The sequence below is a fragment of the Falco punctatus genome (genome assembly GCF_963210335.1).
Source record: "Falco punctatus genome assembly, chromosome: 1".
Lineage (NCBI taxonomy): Eukaryota > Metazoa > Chordata > Aves > Falconiformes > Falconidae > Falco > Falco punctatus.
The window spans coordinates 77661327-77678574 of NC_137580.1; the positions used below are offsets into that span (position 1 = coordinate 77661327).

General features: G+C 40.3%; 1 protein-coding gene across 1 annotated transcript in view; it reads right to left on the bottom strand.

Moving 5' to 3' along the window:
• DCHS2 (dachsous cadherin-related 2) overlaps window positions 1-17248 on the bottom strand; it is a 250110-nt gene that overhangs the window by 129282 nt on the left and 103580 nt on the right. Inside the window, exons 15-20 of the mRNA XM_080384716.1 lie at window positions 16806-17017; window positions 15153-15304; window positions 12142-12272; window positions 10407-10693; window positions 6871-7009; window positions 1-4369 (exon numbers count right to left, since the gene is read on the bottom strand). The exon at window positions 1-4369 is cut by the window's left edge and continues 48775 nt beyond it. Coding sequence (XP_080240842.1) covers window positions 1749-4369; window positions 6871-7009; window positions 10407-10693; window positions 12142-12272; window positions 15153-15304; window positions 16806-17017 — 3542 coding nt within the window. The 3' untranslated portion in view covers window positions 1-1748. The remainder of the gene's footprint in view (window positions 4370-6870; window positions 7010-10406; window positions 10694-12141; window positions 12273-15152; window positions 15305-16805; window positions 17018-17248) is intronic.

A 17248-nucleotide genomic window follows, 5' to 3' on the forward strand; every position in this document is an offset into this window, starting at 1 on the left:
CTCCTGAAACTATAACCGCACAGAACTGACCACCACAAAGAACACCTTTCATTCTATTAGAAATTACTTTACAAGTTAAGACATACAAGTCCAAACCAAATAGGCATTAGACAGCATGTTAACAGGTGAAAATAGTATCAGTTCTGAAAGAATGGCCTTGAAGTGATACTCCATGTTCATTATGAACTGGGAATGAATCTTCTGCATTGCTTTGCTCTTCCTGGCACAGGTTTTTGCCTGACTATAAAACTTACCATCCTGTCTCCTTTCTTAGTAACGTTTGTCTATCCCAATGAATTTCTAAGCTACATCTTGTTTCATACTCCATGGCAGTAGAAAGAACAAACGCCAACTTTAAAAGAAGCACCCCTGCAGAGCAGCACGGATGCCCTTGCATGACAGTACAATGCAGGTGTAGCCTTAGAAACAGGATCTTATTTAAAGACAGGTTATGAGCCCACAGGATGCAAACCTTGACACGTATGACCAAGGAAATGACAAAAGCCACCGCACACATGGTGCTCATCCCACAAGATCACGTAGTCTAACTGCACTGTATGCTTTTCCTCCGCCTGTTACAACCTGTACAATATATACCTCTGTACACATCCAACTTGTAACAGAGTCCCAGGCACCAATTAGACCCTTCCCTATAGCCCAACTGTAACACAGCTGATGCAAAAGACTTTTAAATATACACTGAAGAGAAACCAGAGTTACTCTAGATGTATTTTCTGTGTATTTTATTGATCTGATACAATATACAAGCATACACAACAGTATAGGCACGTGCATGTGTCTGAATATGCATACATACACAAAATGCCATATGTATGATACATACAACAAACAAGGCTAGATTATCTGGTCTTGCAGAGATACACCCAGTACAGGACTAAAAAGCAGGTTGCAGGCATACAAGCCCTTCAGAACCGTAACACTGCCTGTTCCTACAGCTGCCTGGGGACCTATTCTGTAATAGGACAGAAAAACAACAGGTATCTATTTTAGATCTGGTAATAGAGTAGATGGTTGCTTTTATCTTACCACTGGTTATTCTGTTTTCCAAGGGTGATCTGTTATTATTCAGATAATTGTGACTCACTGGCTTTACTTCAGCAGGTAAACAAAAGGTGCGCAGGAACTGCTAAGTGGAATTCCACAGCATGAAGATAAATAAAGCCCACTGGGGAGCCATAGCAGATGATGAAACTGCATCAGGCCCAACAGGTTGTTGGGACCCAGGGGCTGAGATGTGGGAAGTCTGGGCCAACACTTGAGAAAGAGCTCAATAGGAATTATTGCTTTATTCTTTGCCCCTCCAAAACCCACCGTACTTACACATCCCTCTAGTCCCCTCTTCTAAGACCACCACAGAAGTCAGAACCCACCAGCATGCTAATAAAGCTTTTCCACAGTGAAGAACTACTACCATTTATTTGTCATTGACATATTTTATGAGGAAAACAGTAAAGTTGGTCAAGTTAGTTATCAGGCACCTGGCTGCGTGATTTGCATAGGAAACCACAGTTGTTGGGAGCTGAAAGAGAAGCCTCATGGCCTCACAGTGTATTCTGAGAAGAACAAGATGGATAGTTTCTGGCTAGTTTCTATTTTAACTTTTCCAGCTCCTGAAAACAAAAAGAATACTGATGATATAGCTCTGACAGTCATATTTTGCTTGTTAAACAGTAACAAAATACATTTTAAGACACATTTTTTACCATGAACTAACGTCAATTAATAACCTAGACCTGAATTTCTTCCTCTGCGGCAAGTTCACAGCTTGGATCAATAAGACATGTTCCTATCATTTTCCCATCAGATATTACTGGAGAAGCAGTAGGTGTCTGCATGGTAAGTAAAGAGAGAGAAGGAGAAAAACTGGGGGTCATGGCTGGTGGAGGGTATACAAGATTATGGGTAACGGGAGAACGAGGATATTTTTTAAATGCTTGCCCAGTTATTATATCTGGCATACGTGGTGGCACTGTCCTTACGCCAGGCTGAGCTACTGATGTTATCAAGGGAGGAGGGAAAGCAAGAGATTTCTTCTCCTTAGGGAAGCTATGAATGTGTACATTTTCATCTTCCAGTTTTGCAATATCATTAAACACTGAGGCAAGAGGTTGAAATCTGGGCTCCCAGCTGAGCACATAATCCCAGTTAAAATCGCCTCCGAGATCCTCATCAGAGGTTCCAAGCGCTGCAAGTGAATCATACACAGAGTCCTGCCTACCTGACGTCAAGACATATTCTCTTGTGAGGTCTGTCATTATGTCTTTCTCCTTTATTCCAATCTTAAGTGTTTGAGACAACATTTTATGCGCATAGACTGTGTCGCAGGCTTCTTTTGTGCCTTGTCCTTTAATGGCCCGCATGCTCTCCATGCTCTGCGTGGGAGGCACAACATCCATTTCTCCAGACTGACAGGAGAGCTGATCAGACTCCCTTGGGATCCCCGAATCTGGGACCTGTGAGCCACGCTCGCTCAGCGCCGAGCCAGTGCTCTTTCTGCAAGGATGCTCATTGATCCTTTTGATTTCCTCGTCCTCTGCAGTTTCTCTTTCAGCAGAACCGTGGCCACTGGAATCTGAATGCCTGCAGGGGACACCATCATCCTTCCCCTCTCCGATTCCTGCTAGGCTCAGCCATTCTGCTATGGCACCCATGGGAAGCCCACTGCTCTCAGTGCTTTGGATTTGCTGGCAGTCCTTACCTTCGCTGGCTGAATTCACATCAGTAGCTGAGGAGGATACTGTGGCTTTTTTCACACAAGAGTGCATCGGATCTTTCTGGTTACGTCTCAGAATAAGCGCAGTAAGACTGACTGCAAGCAGTAGGAACACTGTCAAGGAGACCAAAACACTAATGGTCAGGCTGTATGCTGACGCTACAGGATAACTCTCAGGAGAACTGGAAACATTTACCAAAACGGTGCATACTGTGAACTTTGACTCAATTTTGGGGCTATGAGCTCTTACCAACAATTCCAGTGTGTCATTCCTTCTGCTGCCGTTCTTCTTTCTGTGAACAGTCTGAGTCAAGTAAATATTACCACTGGTTTGATTCACAGAAAAGAATGGAGAAGTTTTTAGCAGGGAGTAATGAACAATTCCATCCAGTCCACCATCGCTGTCTGATGCTGTCACTCTGCCAAGCAACTGGCCTGCTTCATTCTTCTCAGGGAGATTAAAGAAATATTGATCTTGTGTAAACACTGGGTCAAATTCATCTCTCCCCTCGATATCTACCTGAACCGTAACGGTAGCCAGTGAGTCACCTTTATCTTTTGCTTGAATTATGAGACAGTACCTATTCTGACTTTCATAGTCAAACATTTGCTTTGTATGAATATCTCCTGTCAAAGGATCAATGAAGAACATGTCATGGTCTCTAGGAGCTTCACGATGAGCCAAACACGAAGACTGGATGGAGTAGGTAAGGTGTCCATAGGAGCCTTTATCAAAATCCAGTGCATTAACAGCACACACAGAAGAAAAGGTAGGCAGATTTTCACTGACAATGCAGCTCAGGCTGGGAAACAAAAACAGTGGGGCATAATCGTTGTCATCTAGGACGCTAACAAGAACAGCAGAAAAAGCCACATTTTTTACATCAGTTCCTCCATCTGTGGCTTGGATGATCAAAGTGAATTTCATGGTATCCTCGTAATCCAGCATTTTCATTAAATCCACTGATCCCGTTTTCCCATCCAGGCGAAAATGTCCCTTGTCATTTCCAGAGATGATAGCATAAGTGATCTCAGCGTTAGTGCCTGCATCACAGTCATTTGCTGAAACTTCAGTAACATGACTACCGACAGGGATGCTTTCTTTGACATGAACATGGTACTCCAGGCTGCTAAATACTGGAGGATTATCATTAACATCCAGCACAGTTATTAGCACAGTAGCAGTTGAATTCAAGGAGGGTATTCCACGATCAGAGGCAAGGAGGACCAAACGGTGAGAAGCCGCCACTTCCCTGTCAAGAACGTTGCTCAAAACAAGACCACCAACAAGTTTGTAGGATGTTTCTGACTCCATGACACTTGTTTCCACGGAGAATAAATTCTCAGCATTGCCATCAATAATGGAGTATTCAACATACGTGTTTTCACGTGTCCAGTCATAGTCAATGGCTGAAAATGTGAGGATGCTTTCTCCAATTGAGGCATCCTCACTCACTGTGAGATTGTACAGAACCCTCGTGAACTGAGGGGCATAGTTATTTACATCTTCTACGTGCATCTCTAGGGTGGTAACTGCGCTCAGAGTGGGACTGCCACCATCCGTGGCTTCTATCAGGAGATGAATAAAGGACACCTTTTCCAGCTGTGTCACTGGTCCCGTAGCGAACACCGAACCTGAAAGTAAAACAGAATTAACTAAAGGCCACAATTCACACTCATTAAGACAAGTAAACGTGATTCCGAAAGCTGAATCTAACCAGTTATATTTGAAAATGACTCAGCTGTAAAGACTGCACCCTCCCAAGTAACTCTCGCATCCAGAGTAGTGGGTCAATGGCTCAGCGTCTGGATGGAGATCAGGCCAGAGTGGTGTTCCTCAGGGGTCTGTATTGGGACCAGCACTGTTTAATATCTTGATCACTGATGTAGACAGTGGGATCAAGTGAACCCTCAGCAAATTTGCCAACACCACTAAGCTGAGCAGTGCAGCTGACATACCTGAGGGACAGGATGCCATTCAGAGGGACCTGGACAAGCTTGAGGAGTGGGCCCATGTCAACCTTATCAGGTTCAACAAGGCCAAGTGCAAGGCCCTACACCTGGGACTACACCTGGGGCAGGGCAACCCCTGGTATCAATAGAGGCTGGTGAATGAAGGGATTGAGAGCAGCCCTGCAGAAAAGGATTCAGGGGTACTGGTGGGTGAAAAACTGGACATGAGGCAACAATGTGTGCTTACAGCCCAGAAGGCAACCATACCCTGGGCTGCATCACAGGTCAAAGGAGGCAATTCTGGCCCTCTTGGTGAGACCCCAACCTGGAGTACTGCATTCAGTTCTGGAATCCTTAGCACCCCCAAGACATGGACCCATTGAGGTAGGTCCAGGAGAGCCACAAAAATGATCAGAAGGACGGAACACCACTCCTACGAGGAAACACTGAGAGAGTTGGGGTTGCTCAGCCTGGAGAAGAGGTGGCTTTGGAGAGACCTTATAAGTGGCCTTTCAATATTTAAAGGGAGTTTGTAAGAAAGATGGGGACAGGCTTTTTAGTAAGGCCTGTTGTGACAGGACAAGTGGTAATAGTTTTAAACTAGAAGAAGGTAGATTAGATTATATGTAATTTTATTATTAATTAGATTAGATATAAGGAAAACATTTTTACAATGAGGGTGATGAAACACTGGAACAGGTTGCCCGAAAGGTGGTAGATGTCCCATCCTTGGAAACATTCAAGATCAGGTTGTATGGGGCTCTGAGAAACCCGATCTCACTGAAGATGTCCCTCATCATTGCAGGCGGGTCGGACTAGATGACCTTTAAAGGTCCCTTCCAACCCAAACTATTCTATGATTCTAAGAAATCATAGCTAATGCTGCAAAGCCAAGGCCTACACACAATGATGCAGTATCAAATAAACATACTGTGTTTAGACCAGCAAAAAATTCTCTTCCTAGTAACAGGCTGAACATGCAAACTGCATAAAATAAAAGGCAAATCAAAGCTAAGGAAATAAAGGGTCCTTATTAGAGGTGGCTATACTGTGCAAGTTCATTACTGAAGGTCATTAGTTCTCCTGTTTTGCTTTCAATCCAGTAACAGGATTATGGGCTTACCTGTTATTTAGATAGGATTGCCAATAAGTTATGTAAACATGTTTAATTGAAATTGCTTATCTAAACATGGTGGTTGGACTAAATGACCTTGAAAGGTCCCTCCTAACCCAAACCATTCAATAATTCTACGTTCATAAGCTATCTACCTCTACTTCGCTCTTCACGGTGTGTAGCTAAGCACCACAGACCAATGCTGTGTGACAATTTTCTGATCACAGTTGGAAACAACCACTAGTCAAACATAAGGACAGGTTGGTCAATACAGAGTAACAAATGGGTAAAAAAGAAAACAGCTTTAACTGGGCGAGACATTTGTATAGTGTTTATAGTTGCCATCACCCAACAAACATTCAAAAATTCATCTCATGTAAAAACCTTATTGCAAATAAGCAATAAGAACTTTCTCATAGAATAGCTGCACATCATTTTTGCAGTATCTAGCAATCTCTAAAGCCGATATTCCAAAAAATCTTCTGTATAAATGCATACAAAAAGAGAGAGACATGATTTTCCACCTCCCAGAGTGTTACAACATTAGGCCAGAAAAATTTAAATTGGTGTATATTTTAACTATTGAAGAAAATTATGTATTTTGGAGATACACATGTATTTCCATGTTCTCAGTTTAGAAAACTCCTAAAGTCTTCTAAAGAAGCAATCTTAAAAACATACTGCCCAAACCCCATTATGACAGTTTCAACTTGTACTGAAAAATAGTAATTATGAACTGAAATTGAGTGAAATCTAATACATCAGCTGAAATGTTACGAATCAATGCAAAACATGCAGCAACTTTCCTATCAAATTACATCAGAAGAATAGCACCTACAGGACGCTGTGACTAGCTGCCTCATGCATGGTTCAGGAACAAACAGAGAACTCTAGTTTTTACGCGATCAGTTCTTCATCAATAAGCAGTTTAGCAAAATCATATGGTGGACTTTGACCACCAAAGATTTCCAGAACTCAAGTGATCACTGGCAACAGGTAAGGAAGTGCAATAGGACTCTTCCATTTACATCGAAAAAACTGAAATAATAAATTGTGCTTACAGACTCACCATTCTTGTGATCAATAGCAAAACCCTCAGCAGAAGAGAGGATTTTGTAGGAAATTATTCCATTATGCTCTGAATCCCTATCCACAGCAGAGACTGTCAGAACAGTGGCATCCATAGAAATGAGCTCTGGCAAACTCACCTGACATAGAAAGCAAAATTATATTTTTTACAGAGCTTAAGAAAAGGTTTTGAAAATTAAACACACAATTTTCTTCATTTACTCTTAGTGGAAAAAAACAAACACAGTTTTCAGCATTAAAAAAGTTTCACCTATTTATTTTCTTCTGGGACAAAACTAAAGAGTTGAGATATTGAAAACAATGCACACAATACAGCCAAAATTTACAGTAAACTTCAAATGGTAGTAAAATCTGTCTAGTTCTAGTTCATGATGATGATGAGTTCAGAGAATCACTGAATCTCTTTTTTCACCAACTAACGGAAGGAATATCTACAATGGACTGCACTTAAAATTGGATTTTCTCCCTGCTTTCAGAAACACCTCGATTTTCATACCTGGAATACAGTCTGCAGTCCCTGCCTGGAGTGTATGATTGACCATTAAAAAATAAATAAATACATGTACCCAGAAAATTCCACAACCAGAGCACTTAATCATCACTGGAGTATTGCTAGAATTTAGTTTTTTAAAATGCTCCCTTCTTCCTTCATATGATCTAAGAAGCCAAGAAGTCCTTTCCCTTCTTAAGAGCTTCCATTATTTCAAGTCCAGACACAGCACTTTTGTGACCAAAGTTTCCTTCCACCTTATAAATCCAATTTCAAATTAACAGTATGATACAGCAGCTACCTTTGATGTAACTTCAACTGTTAGTTTAAATCATTTTAACAGAGAGATTATATGCATGTAATAGCCATATATATGAAACTATATTTGAAAAGTATAAATATGAAAACACTTGAAAGAACAATAAAAGGGTAAAAGTCACAGGATGATGAATAGAGAATTATACATATCATCAACTGAAAAGAAGCAGTGCATCTTACTGTCCAACCAACACATAAAACATCAGGATTGTGGAGAGAGAAGCTCACTTGTTTATGCTCGCATAGCCAACAGAGCTACGCTGGTTTGCATCAGTTAATAACCCTGCCTGCAACATCTGCTCCAATCTACAAAAAAAAAAAAAAAATCCTAGCACTTGCACAAGCAAGTACTTGCCTAAACTATTCTCCAAAATCAGACACATATGAGGGTTGAGGAAAACTTAAGGCAAAGTCTAAAAATCACTTGAGCTTTAGTGGTGCTTTTTTTATTTCCCCCCCATCCCAGAATTTAGACTCGTAAATGGCCAATTTTCACAAATCCTGACAACTCAGGCACCTGCATGTTTCACAGGTATCTACAGTCTGTCCCATAGTTACCTAAAACTGCTGCACCTGCTCAGAGGTTGATATGTCACCTTTACTCAGCCAAGTGTTTAGATTTACACCTTGACTGAAGATTTTTAAATGAAGCATTTTTAAATCCAAGTCTTCTGTGGTGCCTCATATTCTTGGCTCTGAGCACATCCACCACACACAAAAGGCACCAACCCAAGCAGACAGCTCAGCTCACAGGATTGCAGAACGGCGGAGGCTGGTGGGCACCTCTGGGGGTCACCTTATCCTGGCTCTGAGCCGGGTCACCTAGAGCAGGGTACCTGCCCATGGATATAGTTAAGTTTTTAGTATCTTCAGGGTTGGAGACTCCAGAACCTCTCTGGGCAACCTGGGCCAGTATTTGGTACACAGATTGGCAGCCTTAGTGCAGCCGACCTTCACCTGGAGCTCCAGGCTTTGTCTCTCTCCCACCCCAACCTTAACTCCAAGCCATGACAGGTGCTGATGCTCAGCCCAAGCCCCAGGCCTGAGGGCTGATGAAGTCACAGCAAACCCCTTTCAACAGGCTCCCCTCGAGAGCCCTGTACGATACTGTGCTCACTTTGGCAGCACATATCCTAAAATCCGAATGATACAGAGAAGATTAGCACGGCCCCTGTGCAAGGATGACATGCAAATTCATGAAGCGTTCCAGATTTTCTTAAAGATCTGGGGGTGCTGGCTGGCAGCAGGCTCAGCACGGGTCAGCAGCGCGCCCGGACAGCCAAGGGGGCAACCCGCATCCTGGGGGGCATCCCAGTATAACCAGCTGGTCAGCAGAGGGGATTATCCCGCTGTATTCAGCACTGGTGCGGCCCGACCTTGAACACTGTGTCCAGTTCGGGGCCTTGACATTTAAGAAGGATGTTCAGGTCTTCAAATGTGTCCAGAATATGTCACCAGCAACAAAGCTGGTGGAAGGGCTGGAAGGAATGTCCCGTGGGGAGCAGCTGAGGACTTTGGGCTTGTCTAGATGGGAGAGGAGGCGTCTGAGGGGCGACCTCGTTGCTCTCTGTAGCTCCCTGAGGAGGGGAGGTAGAGAGGGAGGTGCTGAGCTCTTCCCCCTGGTATCCAGTGACTTGTGAGAGTGGTTCAAAGCTGCACCAGGGGAGGTTTATACTGGACACCAGGAAGCACTCCTATACCAAGAGGGTGGTCAAGCGCTGGAACAGGCTTCCTAGGGAGGTGGTCGATGCCCCAGGCCTGTCGGTGTTTAAGAGGCATTTGGACAGTGCCCTCAGCAACATGCTTTAACTTTTGGTCAGCCCTGAATTGGTCAGGCTGTTGGACTAGATAATCATTGTTTATTACTACAACAATCATTGTTTATTACTACAACAATTATTACTACATTACATGTAGTAGTAATTGTCCCTTCCAACTGAAATAGTCTAGTCTATTTTATACGTGCTCTAATACCTTTGATCATCTTAGTGGCCCGTAGTTGTCCATAGTTGCTAAAGCAGCTTTGTTTCAAAATACTGTTGGAAAACTTACATCTACAACAGCCTAGCAGTCCAATTGCTTGTCCAGAAGCCCAACAGCTGAGCTGTATGTCCTCCTCAGTCTAGCAGGGGATGTTGGGGAGGTCAAACATGTATACCTTACTTCCTTCTATGACCGCCACTGCTGTAAGGCAGGGTTACACATTACAAACTATATGTGCGTAACCTACCATACGGGCATTTGCTGCACCTCTGTGGTGCTGTGTAACTGAAAATGAAAAAAAATCACGCCATAGTAACAGGGCCAGAATAAACATACAACTTGTTCACCGTTGTCTCAGCAGGAGGAAGTTCTGAACACCGGACCCTGCTCCTCAGACCGGTTTGGATTATATCTGGTAACGCCCAGTGATGAATGCATGGTGTGTGGAGCACAGCTAGCATTCACAGCACTTTCCCCCTGAAGTCAGGAATCACAAACATGAAAACTGAACAATTCCTTCAGTCCTTTTTAGCAGAATTCCTACAAAGGGGCTGGGGTTTCACCAGAAGAGCTCTGCTTTGTTTCTGCTCAGTCATAGTTTGCAGAGACCTTCCCTCTCACTGCTCACATGCATTTTTAAGACAAATATAAACAAGCGCTCCTACTATTTATCATCATATATGGAAAGACATCACATGTTTGCTGTCCATTTGCTATGTTCCCACCTGATACGAATCCCGAGTAAACACTGGTGGGTTATCATTAACGTCCAAAACAAGGATGGTGAGTTCTGCTTCTGTTTGATGTACAGAATCTGAAACTACAATTCTCAGCTTATGCACAGCAGTTTCTTCAAAATCTAATGGTTCCACCACAGTGACTACACCAGTGTGTTGATCGATGGCAAATTTCATTCCAGGACTATTATCATAAGTAAAACCAAACTGAAGTGCTGGCCTGGAGTCCGCATCACTTGCTGACACTCGAGTCACTATAAAGCCAGGCAGGGCACCTGAAACAATAATTTTCAGAATAAGTCATAGCTAAAATATGATGTTATAATTTCTGAAGATTTTGCCAATTTTCCAATATTGAATCTCAGTTTTTGGTGTATTTTGACTTCCTGTTTCAGAATAAAAGCAATGTCCATAAACGCTACAGAGACAGTAGTGGATTTCTTCAAATGCATCTGCTTTATCCCAGTTTTAATTTCAGTTTCCTTTAGACCTTCCCAGATCCAGTGTAGCCTTAACTGTTTTTTTAGGAGGAACGGGAATTTCCATTATTTTCCCCAAGCATTTATTGAGTATTGTCACAGACTTCCACAAGAATATTTAACTGAGGCATCAGAGTCCCCATGTCTGTGTAGAATGAATGAATGCAATTCTGAAGCTTTTCCAAAGGAGGCCACTAGAGAGAAATGAGACCTCCAGCTAAACTTACGTAGCACAAAAATCTTAAGAGCTCAAGGTATAGCCCTATGAGATTGAGAAACTGGATACAGAGAGCTTTTGCATTGTGCTAGATTCACATGGGATTGCAAACTGAACCTATTAGTAATCACCTAACAAAGCCTAGAGCTAACAGAAAGCAAAACATTTCCTATTTGCACACCTGGGGAATTAAGCCTCAAAAACACTGTGCAGTGTCCTAAAGCAAGTGTTCTTAAACAAAATACAAAATCTAAATAAGTAGCCAGTAGTTTACAGCTGCTGGGCATCCATGATTCCCATACCTCTCATTACCAGTGGGAGCTAAATATAAGACAGGCTAAAAAATATCACTAGAAAGACAGCCTTGATTTTTTTTGTTAACAGGAGTACTGGAATTTCAGCACCTAAATCTTCATAAATTTCCAGCTGTGTATCTTAATGCATCACAAGTACATGTATTTTCAGATGCTGGGCTTAAGAGTCAAGATCTGCAAATGCTGAACTAATGTCACACAACATGCCAGATGTATGCTGGGATGAGAACTCAGGAGGGTCCTGGGTCATCCTCTTCATGATCTTCAACTGCATCAAGCTATACAGCATTTTAATGCTTCAATCAAATTTACAGAAATTATTCTTTCATCACATGAAGTTCAAAATGTCTAATTTCTGGCAATGCTGGTTTTAACACCAAGTATTTTTATTGGAGAAAAGCAGAAATTGAAGACATCTGAAGAATATGACACTGCAGTCCAAAATGAACAGATTACAGATGTATTTTTGCAGAGTTTGTTTTTTTCTTTCTGAATTGCCTATGGTTTTGTTCCAAACTATTCTTAAAAACAATGTCTGAAGATTAAGAATAATGCCTCTGAAACAAAAGCCGATCACAGTTTACTTTGATATTTCAGTATTAATACAATCCATTATCCTTTTTACTACAGGTGCTTAGTTACACAAATCACGAAAAGCATTGTCGTCTGACAAATCCAGTTTTAAGATAACATTGCTGTACGATCACACTTACTTTCTAGGACCTCCACTTCACCTAGTGGTTGGAGAACTGGAGCATTGTCATTAACATCTAACACTTGTATCCTCACAATACTTGTGGCAGAAAGTCTGGGGTTTCCTTTATCAGCAGCTTGTACAACTAACCTACAATTAAAGGAAGCAGTAGTTGTCACTATTGGTCAGAAATCACTGAATTATCTACCAGTGGTATAAGCAGGGGGAAAATCACAAATGAAAATATTAGCCCTTTCTGCTCCTCATTTCAAGTCTTAAATTCCATCTTTCTTTCTATAAGATTGACTGTCTGGAGGGTGTGTGTGTGTGTGTCTTGCAGGAAAAACGTCTAGGAGATTTTAGGTGGCAGAAACGTAAAAAATCACAGAAAAGGAAGCATTAATCTATTCATTTCACCCGATTTCATACCAAACACAGGTGGTTAAACAAGCTAGCAAGACTTTCAAAAAAAGACACATTTCTCCAGCTGGTAATTCAGAGGAGGAATTAAAACTTAGGTACTAAATTGTCCTTTGGAGGAACCTCATTGCTCAGAAAGGGACAACAGGAATGTGAAAATCTGGTTATATGAAAGCATTCAAAGTAATATTCAGCCAAAATGTCTGCAGAGACCTAGAATAGCCCCTCCAGTATATTATGAATGTAAGCGATAAAGTGAAAAACCTGAATACATGCACCAATTGACAATAGCAAAGTTACCACTGATCTTAGTGGGACCAGAATCTCACTGTCAGATTGAGAGTTTGCCTGTAGGCTTCCATTTTACACCTGCATAAGGATACGTAGTAGATTCTGCTAACAACCTTTTGATTTCCACAAACAACATGGCAAAGACGACAGTACATAATGATGTGATAAACATGGATAAAAGGATGTTCACCGTCTCTGGCAACTAGTTTCTGAACAACAGTGCGGATGTTTATTGTAAGCAAAGATTATCTGGAAAATTTCACTACTCCTCAATACTACAAATTATCCAGAAGGGAATTCAAAATTAAATCTAACTCGATAGGTGCTCTAAAAAACAGGAGCAGACAAAAAACCAAAAAACAAACCAAGCTATGCAAAAGGATATACAAGGCAGAGTCTGGCATCTCAATTAAATGTTTTGTGTATTAACAACTGTTTGCATGGTGCATCGTATTTTCTGTCTCCCTGTAGATCTGAATGCTTTATTTCTCCCTCTTTCTGCTAAGTCACAGTTTCAAGTGTCGAAGAGATGTTACTCCCTAAATGTTCACATGTCAGTATGGAACACCAAGGCTGTGACTCAGGCTGCGGATTGCAGCACTTCCATTCCTGAACCACACCAGCTCTGCTCTGGGTGTCCTTGTGGTTTTTGACACTGACAGAACAACATAACTTGAATTGCAGGCTAGTATTCAATCAGTGACCATGTATAATTCCATATAGAAAGTGTGTTTTTTCTAGAATGAATATTGGTAAGGTATACATATGGAAATATTTTACTAAAAATAATCACTTTCTAAGGTTTCAGGAAAAAACTCTCATAAAAACATCTCAGCCAAGGTATTAAAATTAAGTTTCTGTCAACACTTCCATTATAACTCCTATTATAAGGGACTTAGAACTTCTGCAGATGAAAATGTTCAATTTAGATAAAATAAACAACTCCTTGAAAATTTGAAAGAACCAATGGTAACATTTTGAAATTAAACAGGAAAACAGTTTTGAAAGCTTCTTTTGCTATTCATTTTTCACTTCAAAATGTACAGATTAATAACTTATTAATAAAAAGGAATATGAAGCTTCACATTCCTCGAACCGTCAATTCGAAAGGCTAGAATTCCAATGTAAATACTGAAATAAAATAGGCTGCCCATTAAAGACAGATATGAGAATTATTGTGCTTACATGTTCAATGCTAAATCAACAGTACACATCCCTCCTTTGAAGGACTGATTTTAGGCATTCTTTTAAAGTATTAGTCACAAAAAATCTATTATGATATTTAAACAGCCAAAAATCAGAACTGATGTTTTTGATTCAGTGAAAAACTGAAAAAAGAAACTCCAAATGAAGTATTCTGCATATTAAGTTAAAACAAAGTATTTCCTTTAGGATACTATTATCAAATTACACTGATACTTTAAAAAAAATATCACATTCTGTTGATTTTTGGATGGGTTTTTTGATTTTCTAAAAGTTATTCTGATTCATAAGAATTCTGAGAGTATGTTTAAAATTTTGAGGTCCCATAGGATAGGAAAGCTTGCAAATATTTTAACTGATGCCACAACCATATTAAAAAAAGAAAAAAAGGGGGTGGGGGGGTAATTTCCACTGACACACACAGAGAAATCTACTTTTTGTAGAGATTGCAGTACCTAAAATGGGTGTATTAATGAATCTGCATACTCGATGTTCTCTCTTTAAGACATGATTTATTTGCTTTCTAATTCCAGTTATGGCATGACATGTAAAGAAAAATTTTCATGTCCACTTGATCGTATCTACTCACAGTTTCTTGGAAAACAGTAAAAAAACTAATACTTAGTACAAGACAGCTTATAGATGGAAAAGGTTTACAGAAGCATCTTTATCAGGTTATGGAGAAGAAAATCTGAACTATATTCTAATTAAAGAACAGAATATGTCCCTATTTCACGGATTTGGCTTGAGTGTTTTCTCTGTGTCTACATATTTATAAAAAAACATTTCCAGAGAGGGAATGGCTGTACAGTTCTTAATAAACTAAAATCCAGGAACTATCATCATTCCTACAGTGAACCATCACACTCACTTAGATCAGTAAGTGTTGCCACAGATTAAACAAGACTGTATTTCTTCCCCTGAATTTGGGAAGTATGCAAGAACCCACAGTACAAATGGGCAGCTTTAGTCCCGTTCTCAACACTGTCTGGCTTGCACCCAGGCTCTGTGGGTAATGGATATCAACAGAAAACTATAAAATACGTAACATGAGCAATTTCAAGTTAAACTGAACGAAAAGAACAATACATTTTTATAAAAAACTTGCATACAAACCTGTAAGATGAAGTATTTTCATGATCTAGGACTGTATTAGTTGCTAAAATCCCTCGTGCGGAATCAATTAGAAACGTTGCATTTTCATTACCAGATAAAATTGAGTATTCAGTTTCTCCATTCAGCCCACTGTCAAGGTCAGTTGCAAATACCTGTTTGGGAGCAAAACTGAGGCTTAATTCAAAATGGCAGAACGTGATTTCAGAAAGAAAAACCTTATACCAGAGTCATCTATTTCTGGTTACTTTCCTTTTGATTGCACAGATTTAAGGAAATAATCATAGGTCCCCAACATGAGTGTCACGTGAGGCCACAAAATCTGCTCATGAATTGCAATAGGATGCACCTGAATTCTTCCCCTGAGCAATTTGAAATTCAGCTACACAAAGCACTAGGACTGAAGGTAATCATTTTACACTGCTTATATTACTGTAAGGTTACTGTTAGAATGCTTTCTCTGTTTAGTGCATAAAAACACACTTTCTCATGGGTCCAGGACTGGCCTTTAAAGTACTACTGCTATGCAAGCAGACAAAGGATAAAATAATTAAACTATTACATTTTCAGAGCTTTCATGGAATGGTTCATTAATTACTTTTTAAAATACAAACCAGAAGATGTAAAAAGGGCAGAGGCAAGCTATAAAACCAACAGAATAAGTAACATTCAACAGCAGCGACCAGGTTTCTCGAAGACTCCTCTGACTCTTTGAAGAGTTGTCTTTGTATTTTCCTGGTTGCTGAACAAGCATTATAATGAGCATGGGATCCAAACCATCGCAGAGGCAACCAGTCAGATTGAATAAAGGAAACAGAACAGAATGTATTCTGTCATAAAATTTTGACTACACATCTGGGTTTACTGCCTTTTGATTTTTCTCCATTCCTGGACATATGTTTCTCTAAATACAATGTCCATCAGTTTCTAATCACTTTGGCCTGGAGGCATTTGTAGCTTTCCATTTATTTATTCTCTAGAGGAGGAATATCTTTAGTACCTAACATGACCCTCACTGTGACCTGACTTGCAATGCAAGAACATGCACTGAGGAAATTATGCGTTCTTCTAGTCCAATTGATGTCTTCTTTTGCTCTAATATGGCCAGCTGGAAACACTTTTGGAGAATGGATCCTTTCAGAGGAAGAAGTGTTTGCACATTTAAATTGAGACAAGCTGCTCTTTAGGCATCAGATTTTAAATTGAACACTTGGGTTTGACTCTACTAGTCTGATGAGTTGAAAGTATTCTTTTTATTGCTTCAGCCCTTTCAGTAGATGCATTAATGCAAGGCCCAGCCTATGTTGTAACCAGAACCACAGCTCTGAATGGTATTTTTCAACTATCTGGAGTGAAACAGAAAAGAAAAAAAAAAAAAAAAAAGAAGAATTTAAAGTCCAGCTGCACAAATATTAAGAAGATAAAGAATTCTCTTTCAAGTTAACAAACTTGAATGAAAGATCTGAAACATAGGCTAGAAAAAAAATCATTGAATAATTTAGATATTCAAGCAAATTGGTAGCAACTCCAAGAAACCCACTCAGTTTTTAGAGACAGCGGTCCACAACAGATCTAGCTGAAATGTAGGCATGAATGGATCAACCAAACTTCTTTTTAACTACAGCACTGGGCTTGGCAAGATAAATTTCCACCCACCTGTATGATGTCTGTTTTAGGACTCTGGCCTTCCCATACTGATGCTTTGTAATAGCTTTGCTCAAATTTTGGTACATTGTCATTCACATCTTGTATCAAAACCGTCACTCCACAGAGTGCTGAATTCAAGCTATTTTCAGCCAAAATGGAAAGATGTATTTTATTCTTAACTTCAAAATCAAGAAACTTTGGCTCTTTTACTGTGATTGCACCTGGTTTATTAAAATGAAAACAAAATCTGAATGTGACATACGTATTCAGGAAAAAAAATGCACAAATGCAGTTATCAAGTCCCTAACATATATCCTTGAACTCAAGGCAGAATTCTAGCAAGCTCTGCACCATGTCCTCCCTCTACCTAGTATCACCCCCACATGCTAGTTACTGTACAAATCGTGGACAGCTAAGTTTTCACTAACCAACCATGTTGGCGATTTCCTAAA